Here is a 20,658-nt window from a genome sequence, read left to right as displayed (position 1 = left end):
TCGTGCATTTTGAGCTTAAATATAAAAATTTGCTTTTGCCCTTGTAGTTTGTCAGACTTAACCGGATCCTGTGTGTTTTTAGTCACATCACACTTGACTACAGCGCAGCGGGTCGGTTGCATTGGCTGATATCTGCAGCAAAAGAGGAAGTTGCGAAGGAAGCCCCGTTGTAAACCCGCAACAAGCTAACATTAGCAGGGCAGAATACAGAGCCGCCCTGAGCACCGAAAAGAGGAATAACAGCACCTAACGCGTACAGTACACAGCTCGATTTCACGCCATGGTTTATTCATAGCCTAGATCTGCATTTCGTTCACGTAGAAACAATATTGCACAGAAAATCGAGGCGTCGTGATAGTTTGAGCGAAGCATGACTGCGTCTGACAGCTACCCTCAGCGCTAGCAACAAGAAAACGTTAGCCGAGTAGTTAGCAATGGTGGCGACAAATTGGCTTCAAACCACTTTTACAAGCCAAGATTCAGGTTAATTTTTTGCTGTGGAAATTGCGATTGCAGACGGTTTTAACCTATAGCTTTTAGGTGATTTTTAAGCGCATAGGAGGAGTGCAAATACAACAACAGTTCAACACCCATGGTTGGCTGTTGAGTGTTGGGTGTTGGGTTTGGGCTTGAACGCATCGTGCAAGAGTGCCATAAAATGCTGTAATCCAATCTCCACGTCGTTTTAACACAGCTAAGGTCATCAAAGATCGTCGAGGGATATTGATCAAAGCAGGATGATACGTCTGTGTAGTTTTATTATCCCCCAGCAGCATTTTCACAGCTAACAACAGCTAACTGCAGAGCTGCCTGGACAAAACTCCAATGCTGGCCCCGATCGGGAATTAATTGAAGACTGAAAACCTAGAGAACCAATCTGTGAAATGGTAATAAGTTATTTATTTTCACTTCCTTTCCTCTTGGCTAATGATCCGTGTTGAAATAGGTTTGTGATCTTAAACGGGAAGACATTGCATGGCCACATTGTGAATTCTTGAACTGTTTTGTCCAAATTCTGTTGTTTATTTGGGTCCATTTTGGGTCCATTTTGGGTCCATTTGGCGTATAACGGTCTGCAGGATATGTCAGACAGGTATCATGTTGAATGGGATGTGCAACACCCATTTAGCAAGGCATATTTGTACTGAGGCCTCGGCAAGTTGTGGCTTATTTGAAGAATTCAGACCCGCCTGCATGCTGCTGCTGCTGCTGCTGCTCTGTCAAATCACAGTTGGCCATCTATGTTTTCCCTAGTGTCAACAACTTTCACAACTAACTAGAAATGTTCTAAACAATAATTTATTTGTTTAAACCCATAATTTTTGGTCTGTAAAACCAGTCCATTGACATAACAGTCCACAGTAGGTGTAATGAAATGGCATAGGTTGTCATTATAATTGGCTGATATCAACATTCGCAACTAGAAATGTGGTTACAGCACTTGGAATATAAAAATTCCAAGCAATAATTGATTTAACCCATTACTTTTTAGTCTATAAGATCAGTTTCTGAAAATGCAGTCCATTTTAGGTGTAATTAAATGGCACAGACTGTCACTATAGTCAACTGTCTGCAGCTTTCAAAACTAGAAATGCTGTCACTTGATTTGTAAAGATTCTAAGTAATATTTGATTTAACCCTAAAATGGTACAGTTTTTAGTGTAACTAAGACTGGTATTTGCATGCCATTACTTTTTGTGTAATTTACTTTGTGTATGTACAAACTATGCATGTAATTACACAAGGTGTAATTGCATGCATAGTTTGTCACTATAGTTTACTGATATCAGCTTTAACAACTAGAAATTTTCTTGTTACTACACTTGGATTGCAATTAATTGTAAGGTCACTGCAGTCCAACTGTAATTAAATGACATAGTTTGTCACTATAGTTGATTGATATGTAGGGCTGTGCAGTATATCCTAGTCAAAGTTGCAGTTTAAATGGGCACAATTATCTAATTTGAAAGAAGACTAATTGTAAAGACTGCAATTATCTTTGATATTCTTTTTATAGAAAACTCTTGTTGTACCTGTAGTTTAGACCTCAACAAACAGGTTCTGAAAGGCATGGGATTCTTAAATTAGTTTATCAGTACAGGTTTCAGTCTCCTCTCAAATGTTAATAGTTCTGGAGTTGAACACCTTGAACAGAATCCTACTTTTTAAAGAAATTTCAAGTTTAATTGTAGTACTTGGCATAAAAATTGATTTTATTTTCACAAAAGCATGCACCTCTACTGACATGTGTTGCTCTAAATGCCATTACCATTTTTTTCACATTTTAGGCGTCAGAGGAAGCATCACTGCACGGTCTCGAAAACCTCATGACAGAGTTCTTTCACAGTTGTACAACCAATGAGCGAAAGAGAGAAATAGGTGAGCGGTTGTCTGGTTATAGTGGGGAACCTGAGGGCTTAATGTCTCATCTGCTTTATAACAGAATTGCAATTGCATATTTTTGGCAAAATAGTTTGGGGAACGATATGTGAAAAGAATTATAACTATGTGTATTGTTGCAGTATTTTTACAGTTTGTAAAAAAGTTGCGATAATATAGTTTTTTCCACATGTTACACGGAGGCTCTGGTGGCTCAAGCAATGCATATTTGAATAGTTTCATTTAATGCAATAATAAATGTCACTTATTGTCTATTCTGAGATAAAATAAACTTATTACATATTAAATATAGTTAGTTCTATATGTTCATGACAATACCACAAGCCTTAAGTATCATTTGTATTACCAATTTGTTTGTTGAACATGTTTTTAGACTGTGGGGGCAAAATTAGACTAGTCTCCAGTATAGACACTGTGAAACACTGAGTAGTATATAGTAAGTTTTGTTAAATTAAAACAAAAATGTGAGTCAGTCTGTGTCACAATAAAAACCTTAGAGAGACCAGACAAAAACAAAATCAAGGTTAAATTTAGAACTAAAGAATAAATGCCTCAATAAAATATTGCATTTCTATTTGATTTAACAAAATAACCTCGCCCTGCAGTATTTCTTATCAGATATTTTAATAACTAGTCCCATCAGTTTAACTTTTATTGAAAAGCTAAGCCAAAAACATAACAATAATTGTTGATAATATTGAAACTCCTTTATGATAGTAGCATAACAACCCTTAAGCAGGATAATCAAATGTTTAAATGTATAATATTGTCTAAAAAAATAGCTGAAATAAAAAATAGGAGAATAGCCCTGGTAACAGGGCTGTGACTACTAGCGCCTATAATGAGTCACCCAAGTTAATTAGTAACTACTACACCTCAAATCTTATCGTACTACTAAATAATAACCAAAATATCCCATTATCCCACACGCAAAAACACCACGATACACACACGATAAATATTGTGTCTCAAAATTATATGAAGTCAATATAGTAATTATTGTGGCAGGACTGGTGATAACCAATAACATTATCAATGAGCTATAAACTGTGCTACCCTGTTGCATATAAAGTTACCCACTTCCTGTGCACTGTCATCTTAATCTCCCCAAATGAAGTAGGCCTCTCAAATGTCTCTGATGTGTCTGTACAGAGGAGCTGCTGAATAACTTTGCACAGCAGACCGGAGCATGGCGCCACTGCCTCTTCTTCCTCTCCCACACGCAAAATGAGTACGTCATGATGTACAGCCTCACAGTATTTGAAGTAAGTACCTCACCTTTTCAGTAGTTATAGACTTAAATCAGATATAATATGGCTAGAAAGATTGTGGATTCTGTTGCCGTGACATTAGTATCGGCCATCTTGTGAGTGTAGGAAGAGCAAACTTCACATTGAAAATGATGGTAAACCCTTTAATCAATGACTTTTCTGACCTTCACATATAATGGTATATTTGTTGTCCTGTGGTTGCCAGGCAGCCAACACGAAGTCGCCCATATTTGATTGATCATGTGTCATTTCCTGCCCCTGTACTTTAACAGACTCAACCTAGGGTTTGTGACCTAGCTTCATTGTGTTTCCTTTAGACAAGCTGGACATTAAAAGTTGTTAAAAGACCAAACGGTGTTGCCATGGTTTGTTTTTGCGCCTTGCATCAAACTTCTACGAGTGATAATTTGCATATATCTTGGCCAATTTCATTCCAACTCTATTCGCTGGTGGGCATCCCGGCTCTGACCAGAAAGATGTAAGAAAATAAAAAGTCTCCTTCCATACAAATCCCATTAGGGGATCTGTATGGAACAATAAAATTTTACTTTGTTGTAGACATAAAAAATTTGGTGCTCATATTCATGACCTTCTCTTGATCAATAAGGCCACTGATGATGATTGCGCTGCCATGGCAACAAGCCAAATATCCTCTCTCGCCAAAGGATCATCCTGACAAAAAACAAACTTGCTACACAGATGCAACATGGCAACGGGAACAAAAACATTGTTGTTGTTGTGACCATGCCCCCTTACAAACCAGAAGGCCACCATCTTGGATTAATTATGTAACATATGTCATAATGTAATCATATGAAGACATTGAATTCTGCCATATTTAAATTACATAAATGCCATATCTCTTACAGTTTTGCCATAATAATAACAAAATCTCCCCATTTTATTCCAATGGTGAAATCACAGAATCTCACAGATTGTCAGTTTCTAACATGTGAGACTTTTGCCAACTCTGCCTTGGGCATTTGTCAGAATGAGCTAAAATTTGGTGAAAATTATCTAGAGGAGTGGGGCATCAAAAGTTATCAACCTTTTTTTCATGAATTATGGTCACATTTTGCTACAGAAATGGGGGAATTTTTACAAATTAAAAAATTTTGGACAAAGATGAAGAGAATGCACATTAGCACCTCACAATGTAATGGGTGTGATGTAAAGAGGGAAATTACCCTTGTATCAGCCCTGGCCCATGCCTATGTGGTGTAGGTGCTTTTACATTAGTTTGGTACAACATGGGCATTAGATAAAGTTCTGTTTTATTCATCTTTATTTTGGACTCGTGGTCCATTTTTAAAACCAACAAAAACAGAGACAATACAAACAAACATGCATAAAATATAAATGTGTTTATACATTTATAAAGTTCTTGAGTAGAATTTTACACTCAACACATCTGCTGGAACTGGATCTTGTTTATTATAGGTTACCATGGAGATGATCTCTAGCCTTTATCATACCTCACTGATGGACACGTCACCAGTATATACATTTACATTACTGTTACTGATGCTATTTTTCAGAACTTGGTGAACAGGATGTGGATTGGGGTTGCCTCTCAAGACAAGATGGAGATTCGAAACTGCCTGCCCAAACTTCTGCTCACTCAGCACAAAAACGTCCCCTATTTCATTAGGAATAAACTCTGTAAGGTCATAGTAGATATTGGACGTCAGGACTGGCCAATGTTCTACCATGACTTTTTCACAAGTACACTGCAGGTAACTCATAGTATTCTGTTTTGGGTTTTTTCTGTACTTAAAGTGCATTTGACATATTAATATACATATTAATATATTTTTCAAATGATTACTTGGTTTGGTGAGATTGTATCCAAGGTAAATATTCATCCTAATTTTATATCAGTTAAGTGGCAATTTGTGAAGAAAAGTCAAATTTTTTCTTCACAAAAATCTCTGTCTGCCTGTAATGTTCTTGACCATGACTAAAAAAATGGCTATTGCTGGTATTTATTGTGCCCCTTCAGCAATCAAATATGCTCTGTTAATGATCTGTTTATGACCCTTTCTAAACTAGAAAATTATGAGGTCCTAATAATGGGCGATGTAAATATCAACTGACTGGGGAAATAGTCTGAAACTCTGAAAGACCTATGCAATGGCCTGAGTCAAGTACTTTCTATTCCAATTAGACTTCACCATAGAAATTTAAATAAAGGCACATCGATTCATACAATCTTAAACAAACCCCATAATTATAAGACAAATGGTGTTTTCCCACTGGATTTTAGCATCTACTGTCCAATTGGGTGTCCGAAAAAAGACACATGCGCGTGTAAAAGTGAGAAAATCATGTAAACGTTTCAATGAGCTGCCTTCATCTCTGACCTGTATTACTGTGATGTCAGGTTAACATCAGTGTTCCTTGACCCTGATATGGCCTTAATTGTTTTATTAATATACTTAATGAAACTGGACATGCAATTTCCTGTGTTGAACCAGTTTGTCATTCAGGTTTTTTCTTTTAAGTGCAAGTTTAATTAGAGAAAGAAGTGCTGTCTGGAAAACTGCACGCAACCAGATGGGAAAAAATAGATTTTTATCAACAGTTAGGAAGGCAAAAATGTCTTATTTCATGTGTGCTCTGATAGTCACTGAAATCTGGCAAAGTTCTGGGGAACAGTAAGATCTCTCTCACAACTAGTATTCACACATTACCAACCAATGTTTTATTGGAGTCAGCTATTGTAAATCCTGAAGAGGAAATATGTTATTCTTTTAATAGGCATATTATCTCTGCATGTGATGTTTTGAGTGATCCTTCTGATCTTGATTATGTTGAATCTGACCCTCTGGCAGATAGCAGTCATACCTTCTCTTTTGGACCTTTCTAAGTGACAGGTCTTAAATTCTCTCTGCTCCATAGACCTAAAGAAAGTCACGGGAGCTGATGACCTTGATCCAAAACTTCTATTAATTACTACCCCATTTTTAATTAAACTTCTATTTTATATTTTTAGTCTATCAATTCACATGATTTGCCTTTACATAAAGTTACTTGCAAATCAAGTTACAATTTATCTACATAAATCCTCAAATTTGAAGTCAGTTTTCAAAAAGGGGTGTAGTACAGTCACTGCAATTATAACAATAATAATGGCTTACACTGTAATGCGCTACACTTTAGTCATTATTCATTCATTTCCACACTTGGTGATGGTAAGCTACTACTGTAGCCACAGCTGCCCTGGGGCAGACTGACGGAAGCAAGGCTGCCAATCTGCGCCATTGGCCCCTCCGACCACCACGTATCATTCACACACACACCACTTTCATACTAGGCAATGTGGGTGAAGTGTCTTGCCTAAGGACACAACAACAGAACTTGGTCCGAGCGGGACTCGATCCTCCGACCTTTGGGTTTGGGTTACTCTAACCACTGAGTCACTGTCGCCCCTAAACTTCGCACTGTCACATATAAACTTCAGCAAAAGTACAAAACTAGAAAAGGCAAGGTTGTAAATAAAATGTTAGATATAATGTTGTTAACTATGTTTTATTGAAATGTGTGGTCGAACCTGCCATATGCACTTTGAGTTCGTATTTTTCAAATATTACAGGCCTTAAACATTTTTTATCTTTATCTCACAGCTGATCCAGACTCCAGCGTTGGCGCAGTTAGGATTAATTATGCTTAAAACCACATCAGAGGAACTTGCCTGTCCCCGGGAAGACCTCAGTGTGGCCAGAAAAGAGGAGCTGCGTAAACTGTTGATGGAGCAGGTGCCAACTGTGCTGGGGCTGTTAACAGGTAACAGTGATTATTTTATGTTGTTTTTTTTTTTTAATCATACTTATCAGGCCTGGCAAAAATCCTGTTTTAGTTGGACAAATTGGGCAAAGTTAAATTGAAATGGCCCCTGTATGTTGACCCCTGAGTGAATTTTATGGCAGTGGCAGGGCACATCCAAAGAACTGTTAATTATTATAACTCCACCTTCTAACAAACAGGAAGTTGGCCATTGCAGTGTGGATTTTGCAGATATTTTTACAAATTATCTCAAATCTGGTCCATACTCCATACCATCTAGAGATAAGGGGAATCTAAAATTGGGAATCTAATGTTCTGCTCTCGATCTGTGCCACCAATCCCTCCGACTACCACCACTCACCCAGACCACATTCATACTAGAAAAGTGGGATGAAGTGTCTTGCCTAAGGCCACAGGGACAGTGTGCACTCATCTGAGCAGGAATTGATCCTTTGATCAGTGCAGTAATATGTTTATTTGTTTAATTTAAAGGAATCCTTGAGACCTACTGGGACAAGCACAGCATCATTGCGTCAACTCCACCTCCATCACCAACCTCAGGGGAAAGTGGTACGTCTCTTAAGAGAGTCTCTAAACAGTTCACATTATCACACTAAGTGGAGTTTTTATATATTTCTTTCTGTATTTCTAGTGGAATTGCTTGGGAACTTATTTCAGGGAAGCCAATACTCAAAGTTGCTCTGCCAGCCCATGGCCACCCTGGACAGCGACAGCCATCAGCTCTGTTGCCTGGTGTTAGAATGTCTGGCTCATCTTTTCAGCTGGATCCCACTGTCCACAAGCATAACTCCCACTCTCCTCGCTTCCATTTTTCACTTTGCGCGTTTTGGCTGTGACCTGCGAACCAAAGCCAAAACTGGCACCTTCATTTCCAACTCCTCTTCCTCAAATGGACAATCCCATCCCATCACTATGGCCAACGGAGGAGGCAGAACCAGTCAGCAGACAGAGATGACCAAGGTGGAGCGAGCTCGCCTCGGAGTGCTTGCCATGACCTGTGTCAATGAACTAGTGTCAAAGAACTGTGTGCCAATGCATTTTGAGGAGTACCTCTTGAGGATGTTCCAGCAAACCTTTTTTCTCCTGCAAAGACTGACGCGAGAGAACAACGCCCACACCATCAAGAGCCGACTCCAAGAGCTAGACGAGAGGTAAGTTGTTTTTTGGGTTTTTTTGTGCGTGTATTTTGTATTAGACATTTTCTTGTACTTGTGCAGTTGTTTACTTTACTCTAATTTGCAGTCAGATGTAGCCGGGAGGTGCGAAGTGTCTCAATACCATCATTGTTCAGTTGCCTGATATTTCTGCTCTGTTTCTGTGTTGCTATGTCACATGACTATTAAGGGAGTTTGAATGTTGCCTTGCTGCTGGGTTTTATAGAGGGCTCTGCCATTACTCATGTTACAGTTATTATTTCTGTACATTTCTAAATTGAGGATTTATAACTTTCAAACAAAAAAATGTATTTCTGTCAACGTGGACACCTGTAATTATCCAGACTCTACAAAATTATTATTCAAAATATTTCAGTTATGATCCAAATATTGCTTTTTACCCATAATCAATCCCCACCCTATAACATCACATTCTGTTTTACTCTGGGGGCAGACAAATTAAGGTGAAACGTCCTCCAAAAATCTTTCAAATCAGGAAGGAATTATTTGCCTGAAACACATGAATTGTCAATATGGACGTCTTGAGCTGTGTATATATCTGTATAGATGGACTAAGCAGAATAATGGACCTTGTCAATAATATAAATGATCATGTTCAACATTTTAGGATATGTTTGGTTCCTCTAAGGCACTGTGATTTATTTACATTTAAATTTTATAAACACTCACACAAACAAAATTGTATTTCTAATCAGTGACTTGTTATTTTTCAGTTACTTGGAGAAGTTCACAGACTTTCTTAGGCTGTTTGTCAGCGTTCATTTGAGGCGGATTGACTCCAGTCCACAGTTTCCTATTGTGGAGTTTCTCGGTCTGCTTTTCAAGTACACCTTTAACCAGGTAGATATGATACAGCAGAAGTGTATTTACTTTTTAGTTTGATTATTCTATTTTATTTTTCAATTCTAACTTAAATGTTCCCTTGGTAGCCCACACATGAAGGATACTTTGCCTGTCTGGACATATGGAGTGTCTTTTTAGATTATTTAACAACAAAGATCAAAAGCAGACTTGCAGATCGAGAAAGTGTTCTGAATAGGTGAGTGATAGTAGCATTTTTAACAGTCCACTATGTAACTCTTCTGGTGAGGTGTGTTCCAGGAAATGTTATTGCTCTTCCTGGTTCTGTTGAATGTTAAAACTGTCAGAAAAATGTGCCAGGACCTGGACTCTCCCTCCAGAAAAGTTACACAGTGTATCTTTAAAAATCAAGATAATATTTGTGTTCATTTAAATATATTTTCCCTTGTTTTTAGTTATAAGGACGCATTAGTTCTACTTTTACGGGAAGTTCTCAACCGCATACAGTTCAGGTATAACCAGGCCCAGTTAGAAGAGCTGGATGACGAGACGCTGGATGATGATGTGAGAAGTGTATTTGAATTTGTTTTTTTCATCATTTTTAATCAGTTCATTTTCACACTTATCTGAATGTCATTGTTTGGTAACCATAGCAACAGACTGAGTGGCAGAAATATCTGCGTCAGAGTTTGGAGGTTGTTGCCAAGGTGATGGAGCTGCTCCCATCACATGCTTTTACTACATTGGTAAGATAATTGGGTTTATTTGTAAGAATCTATTACTACTAATTCAGCTGACTATGATATCACTTTTTTTTTTGTTTCCTCCTCCAGTTTCCTGTTCTTCAAGAAAATCTAGATGTTTATTTGGGTTTGCAGCAGTTTATTGTAACCACTGGTACAAGTAAGTTAGCTTTTTAACTTTTTAAATGGGTATTACTTTGCAAAGTTGACTTTTTGGCTCACCATCATGTTGTAGTTCTAGGTTTTAGTTTCATGTACAAAATCAAAATGCTTGGTATACCAGAAATAAAACAAAACATTTTACAATTTTGGATAGTAAAGTAAATCTGGTATTGAAAATAGGTGTAAAACTTTAACAATTCTAATTTGAAACCTTATTAGATCAGTGTTAGACTTTAAAAATCAACTAATCCTGTACAATCAGTCAAAATCTTCTTGGGTACAAGAGTGGAAAGTTTGGTGGTTGTAGGTGCTACTTAAGGGTGACCTTTATATGTCGCTGTGAGAGAAAAACATTTTAAGGAAATGGCCTTTGAAGTTACTGTCTCATATAAATCTTTAAAGCAAGATTCTTATATTTTAAATGTCAACAGAGTGCAAAAAACACTCTTTACTTAGACAATATAAAGTAATTTTCAACATTAAATAATAGTACTTCCTTTTATATTACAATGTGGCCTTATATCTGTGTATCTGGCCTCATCTCAGCCGTTCAGGGCGGTTCTATAGTGGTCCATGATGCAATAGTTTATGTGGTCTTGATACAACTCAAGATCATTCTAAAGCCATTCAGGAAAGGTGCATTCCTGTCCTGAGAATATGACTTTTTTTAGTATCGATACCTGCTCAAGTGAGTATCTAGTCCTGATACTAGTTTTATTATTGATTAGTATCAGAGTTTTGATATTGTGGACAACCCTAGTCATACTGACCAAAAGAAAGTTTTTAAAATGGTATATTGGAGTTTCCTTTGAATAAATGATTGCATAACTGTCATTGTCCTTGTGCTGGCCCAGGTCGCAGGCTGAACATCAGTGCAGAGAACGACTGCCGGCGCCTGCACTGTTCTCTCAGGGACCTCAGCTCTCTGCTCCAGGCCGTGGGGCGTCTGGCTGAACACTTCATTGGGGAGGTGTTTGCTGCACGATTCAGTGACGCTCTGGCTGTTGTAGAGAGGTCTGTAGATGGGATATTTCTTAAACTAAAATCATATCCTTTTTTTCTGACAGAATAAACTTGTGTATTTATACTGCCTTTGCATTTGAATTGGGGCTGCAATGATTAAGTAGAATAATAGTGACTGTTAAAATAATCGTATTTTGATGAGATTGTTATTATGATTATACAGACTATACCAGCACATGTCAATAGACGTTTTATAACAACGACACTGGCATTAAAGCAAAATGGCAAAACACAATTTAACAGAATAAGACCTTTATCAATTATGCACTAATCAAAAAGGCTGTCTGCTCCACTACCAAAATGAGTTGCAGCCCTGATTTGCATATTTCCAAGTGCTATAGTTAATCATTAGCTTAATTATTTGCCTTGAAATGTTTTGTCTCTTCTCTAATGCAGGTTGGTTGAAGTGACCTGCTATGGTTCTCAGACGAGCCTCTATGACCTGGAGACCGCGGTGCCTTCTGTGTTAAAACCAGACCTCACTGATGTGTGAGTAGAACTACCTCTAAAATATATTTCCATTTGTTAAATAAAAAAGAGAAATGCCACTTGGGCAACAGTTTTAGACAGTTCGAACATATATTTTAAATTTTAACTATGTGATTAAAACCACTATGCGACTGCCCGGCATGCCATTCTCTCCTCTTGACAGCTGCCCAGCTCTTCACCCTGTTTCGATAGTGAAGTGTGTCATTTGGTGTAATTGACCTTTTTGACTGTAGTGATCTAAATAATGTCTGTCAATTTTCAGTCACTTTGCATCCATGATTCATAGAATCAAGGCTGCATATGTTACTCTCATTACACTGGTTGGGTCGATGGCTTTGAACCTGCAACCTCACACCATGATAAAGCTATAGTGTCATTTTTTTGATTGGTGACCTAAATATTTGTCAATTTTTGATAACTTTGCTATAGTCATCATTGGTTATGTGCTCATTACTCTCCTTTATTCAGGCTTTGATTTTTCACTGTTTTTCGGTCTGTAGGCTGATGCATGCGGTAGTGAGCAGGTGTCAAAGAAACAGGAAATAGACATATTTTGATGGCATGTTACAGAAAAATGGATGCTTCATTATCAACTCTAGATGTGGCATGTGAAGTGTGACCTCATTTGCATCAAAAACCTACGACTAGATAGGGTTCATATAAATATACGTCAAACTAGCAACAGAAATACAATCCAATATGGACTTTGTTTTTGATGCAGAGTACTGCTCCAATTATGAGGGTTGTCCTCATGTGTCCCATCACTCCTATGAATTTCATTGGTCTAAGACAAAGCACATGTGTCTCCCATTCCTTGGGCGTCACTTAAAAGGTGGCGCTGTAGAGCCAAATAGTGTGGGCCATGTAAAATATTGTTATCAGAATTAATTTTGCACTAAGCTGATTCTCTCTGCTAACTTTGCATTTCTGTTCTTGTTTAATGTTTAGTGGGTCTTTCCTTTTATTGCTTGATTTGAATGCAATGCACTTACAAGAGGAGCTTTGGAGGACCCTAGAGACAAAACTGTACAAACTCAGGCATGGGTTTCATTGGCTTGTATGACCAGGGGCACGAGTCTTTGCACTCTTACTTGCCATCTATGAAAAATGCCCCAAATCCATAATATAATTTTTAGTATTTTTTATGCTTAGATTTTAATCCCCAAGTTTTGTATAAATCTGATAATGTTGGTAGGGGATGCTCCAGTATACACTTTTCATATGCTCCATAGTCCATTATATTCAGACCGAGATCACGCATTAGTCATCATAGAAACAGCAAATTGAGGTGTTTTTCACGGGTGTGCTTTACAGAAACCGTAAGGAGTATCTCAGAAAAATATATTACTTTTAGAAATCTGTCACTAGGTGTCATGACAAATTTGAGCTCATTTTGACCAAAAAACAAGGACCAGGTTTCATAGAGGTAGGTAGGCAGTAAAAGTGACAACAGAATTTCAATCTAATATGGCCGACTTCCTGTTCATCATAGGGCAGTGCTTCAGTTCAACTTTAGGCTGGTCACATGGAGCTCTATATCTGTTCTGAATTTCATGAGCTTACTTCAAAATGTGACTGTCCCCACTCCTGGACGCTTGAATTGGTGCACGTCGGGCATTGTAGTGATGCCCATTTTATCATTGTTTGTTTTTTTTTACCGGGCCGGTTGATTCTATATCCCCATGTCAGACTTTTCATCAATTCAGTTTGTTTTCTGGGGAAAAAATATATATACTTTCAATATCTCCACCTTGGATTTTCATTCAAAAGCTTTAATTATAAGAAGAGTAGACTTTGCAAAAAATGCCAATTTCTTGTTTATGGTGCAGTCATAGTTTGATTAGTCTAAAGAATCTATTTAGTCTACAACAAAATACAGCTGTCTGAACTCTGAAAAGTGACTTTGATTTGCTCTCCACTTGTCTTTTTATTTATCATAAAAATAAAAAAAATCAGTGCCTTTAGTTTAGTAAAAAAATGGTCCATGTGGTTACTGTTGATTTAGTTTCAGGCAGGAAAAAAGACATGAAAATATTACAAAAACCATGACAAAATAATTGAGCTGAAAATATTTACACTCAGAATGCTGACGGTTGTAAACTTAAAAGTGATTGTCTGCACAGACTGAACCTGACGTCACCACACACTGTCCATGCAAAGGCGTTTTATTTGATATGTTTGCATTTGTCATTTGCTTGTTGCAGACACGCACAGGCCCTGGCTGCTTTGCAAGCATACTCCCATTGGCTCGCCCAGTATTACAGTGAGGTCCATGGCCAAAACCAGAGCCAGTTCATCAACCTCATCACGTCTGCTGTAGAGGCCTGTAGCCCTCTCATCACAGCTAAGGTATCCCCCGTTATGTTACATCATGTCTTAATATTAGATTGGTGTGTGCTGGTCACTGGCAACACTGTGACTATCCATGGCTTTCAGAATTATGAAAAATTACAGGTAGGATTGTTGCCATAGCAAATAACAGTTAGCAATATTACATCTTATAATCGCCCTCTAGTTTAAAAGAACATAAATTACAGATTGAAAAAAAAATCAGATTATATAATATTCAACACAAAAACAGAAGGTGCCAGAGCCTCTTTCAAAGTAAACCAGACTTTAAACCTGTGGTAACGTTCAGTTTGGATAATTTTATTAAGGACATGTAAATCAAATGTATAAAGAACAACAACATTATTATTACAACAAGAACAACAAACATAAAAGTAGTTAAGATGGCTGTATTAGTCAATGTCTCTGAAATGTCAGACATTTTTTTAGTCTTAAAATATAAGACATGTCTCTGTGCCCTTAGGCAAGACGCCTCACCCACATTGCCCAGTATGAGCGCTATATAAGTGCTATATAAGACTAACGCATTATTATTATTATTATTATTATTAAATTACTACGGTAAATATTATCACAATGAGTACAATTTGACTCTCATTTTCTTCTCATAGTATTACAGTCTTATACAATACAATATTTATAATACTTGACAATCAAAATGTAAATATTCTGTGGATGAGAAATCTTGAGGCATTTTGATCCTGTGAGATTTTATACCTTTTCCCATTTAACTGTAGCTGTACTTTTTGCAGGTACCTGAAAAGCTGCTTCTGTCTGCGTGCCATCTGATGGTGTCCCTGACCTCTACAGTACGGCCAGTATTCCTGGTGACTTTACCCGCTGTCCAGAACATCTTCAACCTCATCACAGACAACCAGGCCCTCCGGCTGCCTCAGGAGGTCAGTATAACCCTGCAGTGTTTCCTTATTTATTACAAAGCACATTATTGCAGCTGCATTAAAATATTAGGCCTAGTTGGTTTAATTTAGACTTGATTCATTTCCTATTGCAGTGGTTAAACATTAATTTCAGAAACAAAACAGCTTCTGAAATCAATTTAATTCATATTTGTGGTGAATTGGGCTCTGATCCTTTAATGCAAACCTGCTGTTGCTGGAGTTGGCACATTAGCTTCTTTTCTTTCTAACCACAACACGGCAAAACAGCAGCAATAGCAAAAGTGATTAGAAGGAGCTTATGTCCCATTCGTCTCTCCTCTGTCTCACTGCGGTCTCACGTAAATCTCCTGTTATGTGTGTGTTTGTGTGTGCGTGCGCTCCTTCTCGTGTAGAGTGGTCGAGAGAGGGAGAAAGAGTGTGACTGCAGTGATACAGGATGACGTAACAACAGTTTTAATGAAGTTGCTGTCCAACAAGTGTCATAAAATGTGTTTAGTACTACAAACAATCTTATTTCCAGTTTACTGATGATGCAAAATGCGTCTAAAGTCTCCTGAAGCAGCACTTGTAAATTTACCGTGTCGCCCCGTCATGCATAAATGAACGCAGCAGAAACGCTGCCCCTGTGTGTTTCTCAGGTGAATTTCTTTTTTAAAAATCTGATGCATTTTTTCCCTCTTCTCAAGGCTCACACTTTGGTGTGCCGAGCTCTGTCCAACATGTTTCTCTTGCCGTGGCCAAACTTACCTGAGAGCGAGCAGCAGTGGCAGTCGCGCTCCAGTAACCACGCCAGCATGGTCGCCGCCCTCACCAGAGAATACCGAAGTCTACGAGGCACTGTGAATGTTACCCCGCCCCAACCCACTCTAGATAATGGTCAGTATTTCACACATGTTTGCTCACATGAGATTATTCTAAAGTGCAACTTTAAAGATGCAATTTGTAAGTTTTATGTTGGAGGGTCCAGAAACTGTCTTCCCTGTGGAGATGTTTGTTTTGCTTTGAATGTTTCAAGTATGGCATAAAACCCATCAATCTCCATGTTTTTTATCAATAAAAACACCTGTTATTGAATTTAATAAAGGCAAGAATGTAAAGTTTATACCGTACTGTGGAACATTCCAGGCAAAGAAATAACATCTCTGAGATAAGCAGGTAGTGGGCGTACATTTTGACAGTTAAAAGACGCATTCTGCCACAAATTTTAAGTGTTTTCATATGATTTATGGTTAATAAATGCCCATATGGATCAAATACTAGTTTCTCTATTAGATCAAGCAAAGTACACCATTTGTTTTTCACTAGCTTCAAAAAGTAGTTTGTATTATTCAATTATAATGACGTTATTGTTGCCAGTTGAAATTACTTAAAACTGTAATATTAATGTGGCAAATTTGTAAACCTAATCTCTAACATTAAGTGAAAAGATGAACATGTGTACATTTTCAGTTTGGGTATATCAAATATTCAAATATAAAAATACTGAGTTTGCCCACAGAGTTAAATAGCCCCAGCCCTCTATCTGAAGTTATGGCATGAAGTTTGAGAATGTTGTGAACAAAATTTGTGGTTCGATCCAAAATATTGAGTACTAGAGTTTATTTTTCTTTTTTAGTGAAAGCAGTGATACAACAGACTCTACCTGTGCTGAGAGACATAGTGGACAGTATATCTGGAGAATCCACCAAATCTCGCCAAATCTGCTACCAGAGTCTGCAGGAGTCTGTCCAAGTGTCGCTTAGTCTTTTCCCAATTTTTATACAACAACCAGGTACTATCTCTCAAACAATGTTAAGCTAAAACTAAACAGAGAGACTGAATGTGGTCTAACTTATCGTCTCTGCTCCCCTCAGATGTGACTGATGAAATGCTGGCCTTCTTCCTGACCCTTTTCCAGGCCCTCCGAGTCCAAATGGGGGTTCCCTTCACCGGGCAGATAATCCACACATTTCTTAGCATGTTTACGAGGTTTGTACAGCATCAAGCATCTTTTTAATTGAGTTATTAAAAGTGCAGGACCCATTTTTTTTTCATGTAGAATTTGTCTTATCCCAGATATTGTATAAGCAGCTCTTATGATCCCTGTGTGAGGTCTGCATCTAATTATGACGCATTTTTATTGTCTGCGACCCACGAAGACTGGTGTGCTGTTATCATGAAGCATTAGAATTACCATCACAGTAATTCTCTGGCCACTGAAAGTTGGGAAAAGTGCTCATAAACTGCTCCAAACCAGTTAAAAATGTGAAAATGGAACTAGTTTATTTCAAAAGCCTTGTGCCTGATTTATTTCCCCATGTATTTGATCAAAATATGTCTTTCCCCAGTACAGATATATTGTATAAGGAGCTCTTGAGGTCAAAATAAGTATGATGTGTGCTGTCTGCATCTAATTAGAAAGCATTTTATTGTCTGATAATCAGGAAATGGCCATTAGCATGCTAGCTGTTGTTACCTTTACTGTCATAATAAAACCTCCTCACTGATCTAAGAGTTATGAAAAACAAGGTAAGTGAGGAATAACGTTTTTTCATGATTTTAAGACGGTGAGAATGTGCTACAGCAGCTTTTTATATGGTGGATACGCAGTTGTAAATATGTTGTGTTGTGTTTCAGAGAGCAGCTGGCAGCCAGTATCCTGCAGGAGGGCAGTGCTGGGTGCAGGGTGGTCCAGAAGTTCCTGAAGATTTTGCAGGTGGTGGTTCAAGAACATGGTCAGGCCTTCAAACCGTTCCTGCCCAGTATCCTCTCCCTGTGCATGGAGCAAGTGTACCCTGTGGTGGCAGAGGTAATGGCATTATTTCTAAAGTTGAGCTACTGCTAATGAAAGACTAGACTAGACTGATTTGTGCTTTCTGGTTGGGTTACAGGTGTGCTAAAATATTGATATTATAATATTAAATTTGATGATACATATCAGTATTGTTGTTTTGTTTTTGTTGTTTTTTTTGGCAAAGACATGCTCCAATTGTGTTGCTTGTTTGTGATAGGGTTGTCAAAAGTATTGAAAATCAGATATTAATTGACATTGACATGAACAGGGCAGAAATGAACCTTTCCTGAATACCTTAATCACAAGTAGTATACTACCACATATACCTGGATGTGAAAGTATTATTATTTAATGATTAAAATGACATTCTACTGTCTAAATAAAGAGTGTAGTATCATTGTGGTATTGTAATTGTTATTAAGTATCAAGCCTGTTCCTTTATATCGGAATCAAGTTTGAAATTTTAATATCATGACACTACACAATATGCAATTTGACTTATTTACCGTTTTGAACAGTAAAATGGGTGTTTTTATATAAGATATACGGTAAAAATGAATTTGGTTCTGAAAACAGTTATTTATTGTGTATCATGTGCAATTCATCATTTATTGCATGTATCGCAAAATTGTAATATTAATGTAAATGAGCTACGCATCATGTATTCCATCAAACTGTGACCTGCCTCTGCAATATGGCACTGTTTCATCAGCTAGTTCTGTATACAGTTTGACAGCAAGAAAAAGTGCTAAAAATGTGTACTAATGTGAAAATCTTGGCATAAATGTGTGTCTTTTGTAGCGTTCCTCCCCTGATGTCAAGGCAGAGATGTTTGAGTTACTTTACCAAATACTTCACCAAAACTGGAGATATTTCTTCAAAACTTCAGTCTTAACAACAGTCCAAAAAGGAGCTTCGGAGGATGTCATGGAGAACGAGGCCCAGTTCACCGCTGCCATGCAGGTCTGTATGCGGAAACTCACTCCGGGATGGATTTAAAGAGGGGGCATTATGCTTTTTTTTTTTTTTTTCTACCATGTTATAAATTGTACCTTCATCTAAAACGTGTCTGAAACATGCATGGATGGCATTTAAAACTCACCTTCAAATGACAATTCTCCATAAATATACAAAATCATGATTCAAAACTGTACACAACAACTTAAAACTGATGCAATGCAGTAGTTTCTTTAGCAGGATGCACGCTGATGTGATGTGATGGCAAAGGGGAGTGACTTAGTGCAGAGAGCAAATGGAGGGGCGAGTCAGAGCATCAAAAACAAAAGTGAAACCTATAAAACATGTTAATGCCTTGTTTTTAGCAAATATAGCCTTTTCAAAATGATAAAAGTTAACGTGGTGATCTAAATGTTATGTGTTAGTTCAGTTTCTTATAGAGGAGGCATTTTATTTATGGTGTATTTACTGCTAAGATAGCTAAACTTTCTGACTTTTTTATGTTTTGGCAGGCGTTTGGACAGTCTTTCCTTCAGCCCGACATCCACATCTTTAAACAGAACCTTTCCTATTTAGAGTCTTTAAACAGCAAGCACAAGCTGTATCACAGAGTAAGTTTGATCTTTTATACAGACATGTTTTCTACCAAATCCAATCAATCTGACAGTTCTTTCCTGTGTTCCTTAGAAGCTTTTTAGGACCTCCATGCTGTTCCACTTCATCAATGTGCTGCTGCAGGTTCTTCTGCACAAAGGTCACGACCTTCTCCAGGAGGAAATCACACTGGCCATCTATAACATGGCCTCAGTGGACTTTGATGCCTTTTACTCGGCTTTTATGCCGGAGTTTCTCAACAGTTGTCAGGGAGTGGACAGCAACCAGCGAGCCGTTCTTGCCCGCAACTTCAAGCTTGAGCGGGTGAGCATCCAGATACATGTGTTTTATTAATGAGTGCAAGAACTGTATACTAAATATTTCCTTTTTTAACATGTTTTAGGACCTTCCCTCATTCACTCAAAGTGTGCAGCGGCTGGTGAACGACCTTCGCTACTACAGACTCTGTAATAGTAGCTTGCCTACAGGCACCATCAAGCTATAGCACATAAACGAAACGCTCCACGTGAATAGTATTTTTAAAAACTGCTTGTGCTGACCACTTTGCCCCACGCTCCAAACTCAGCTTTACTGGACCTACTCAGAGCAGTAGGGAGGACTGAACACAGGGTTTGGAGTTGCTGCTGATAGTCTGAGTTCTACTGTAGAAGGAGGTGTTGTTGTGAACCATGTTTTGCCAATGAGGATTTGGCAGAAGCATAAACCTGGTCTGCTGTGGACCTGGAACCTCTGAGCCAGACCTTCTTTCCCACGCCTCTGCACCACGCGAGGAGGGACTGAGCACTTTCAACTCATTCTGAGTTTTTAAAATGTCTGCTTTTATTCATTTTGCCTTCAAATGTCTCATCTCCAAAGGAGACCACTGTCAACTTAAGATCTTTCATATCATTCCATGAAAATGAAAAACTGCTTAATTAATAAAAGTGCTTTTCTAGTAAAAGTGTGTAATATGACCTACTGGTTCTGGCTTCACATGTTGTTTTGATGTGCGCAGAGAGATCTTTTTTAATTTAAGCTTTGTATCACAAAACATAAGTCATTTTCAACCCGGGTTAGATTAGTGTTAAGATCAAAACGTTTACCTGCATTTTTGGCTCACACTGTTCTGTACCTTATTGGGATTAGAATGAAATCAATGTTTTGTGGAACTTGAGATTGATTTGAAACATAACAGGACAAAGTAAACACAACTTT

The 20,658-nt window shown here is 37.9% G+C and overlaps 1 protein-coding gene across 1 annotated transcript; it reads left to right on the top strand.

Annotated features, from left to right (window-relative positions):
• The first annotated feature begins 142 nt into the window (after positions 1 to 142).
• xpo6 (exportin 6) lies at positions 143 to 20,416 on the top strand. The gene is made up of 24 exons (XM_033970465.2): positions 143 to 887; positions 2,289 to 2,379; positions 3,553 to 3,665; positions 5,210 to 5,407; positions 7,298 to 7,457; positions 7,950 to 8,027; positions 8,110 to 8,629; positions 9,367 to 9,493; positions 9,583 to 9,692; positions 9,910 to 10,018; positions 10,108 to 10,200; positions 10,288 to 10,357; positions 11,214 to 11,373; positions 11,779 to 11,871; positions 14,076 to 14,220; positions 14,973 to 15,119; positions 15,806 to 15,995; positions 16,735 to 16,890; positions 16,973 to 17,087; positions 17,736 to 17,907; positions 18,694 to 18,855; positions 19,362 to 19,460; positions 19,537 to 19,767; positions 19,847 to 20,416. Exons 1-24 carry the CDS (start codon positions 885 to 887, stop codon positions 19,946 to 19,948), a joined length of 3,444 nt encoding a protein of 1,147 aa, XP_033826356.1. The 5' UTR covers positions 143 to 884; the 3' UTR covers positions 19,949 to 20,416.
• The last annotated feature ends 242 nt before the right edge of the window (positions 20,417 to 20,658 follow it).

The sequence above is a fragment of the Periophthalmus magnuspinnatus genome, chromosome 8 (genome assembly GCF_009829125.3).
Source record: "Periophthalmus magnuspinnatus isolate fPerMag1 chromosome 8, fPerMag1.2.pri, whole genome shotgun sequence".
NCBI classification, from domain to species: domain Eukaryota; kingdom Metazoa; phylum Chordata; class Actinopteri; order Gobiiformes; family Gobiidae; genus Periophthalmus; species Periophthalmus magnuspinnatus.
The sequence above is the reverse complement of the archived record's forward strand: the minus strand, read 5'-3'. Positions and strand labels throughout refer to the sequence as shown.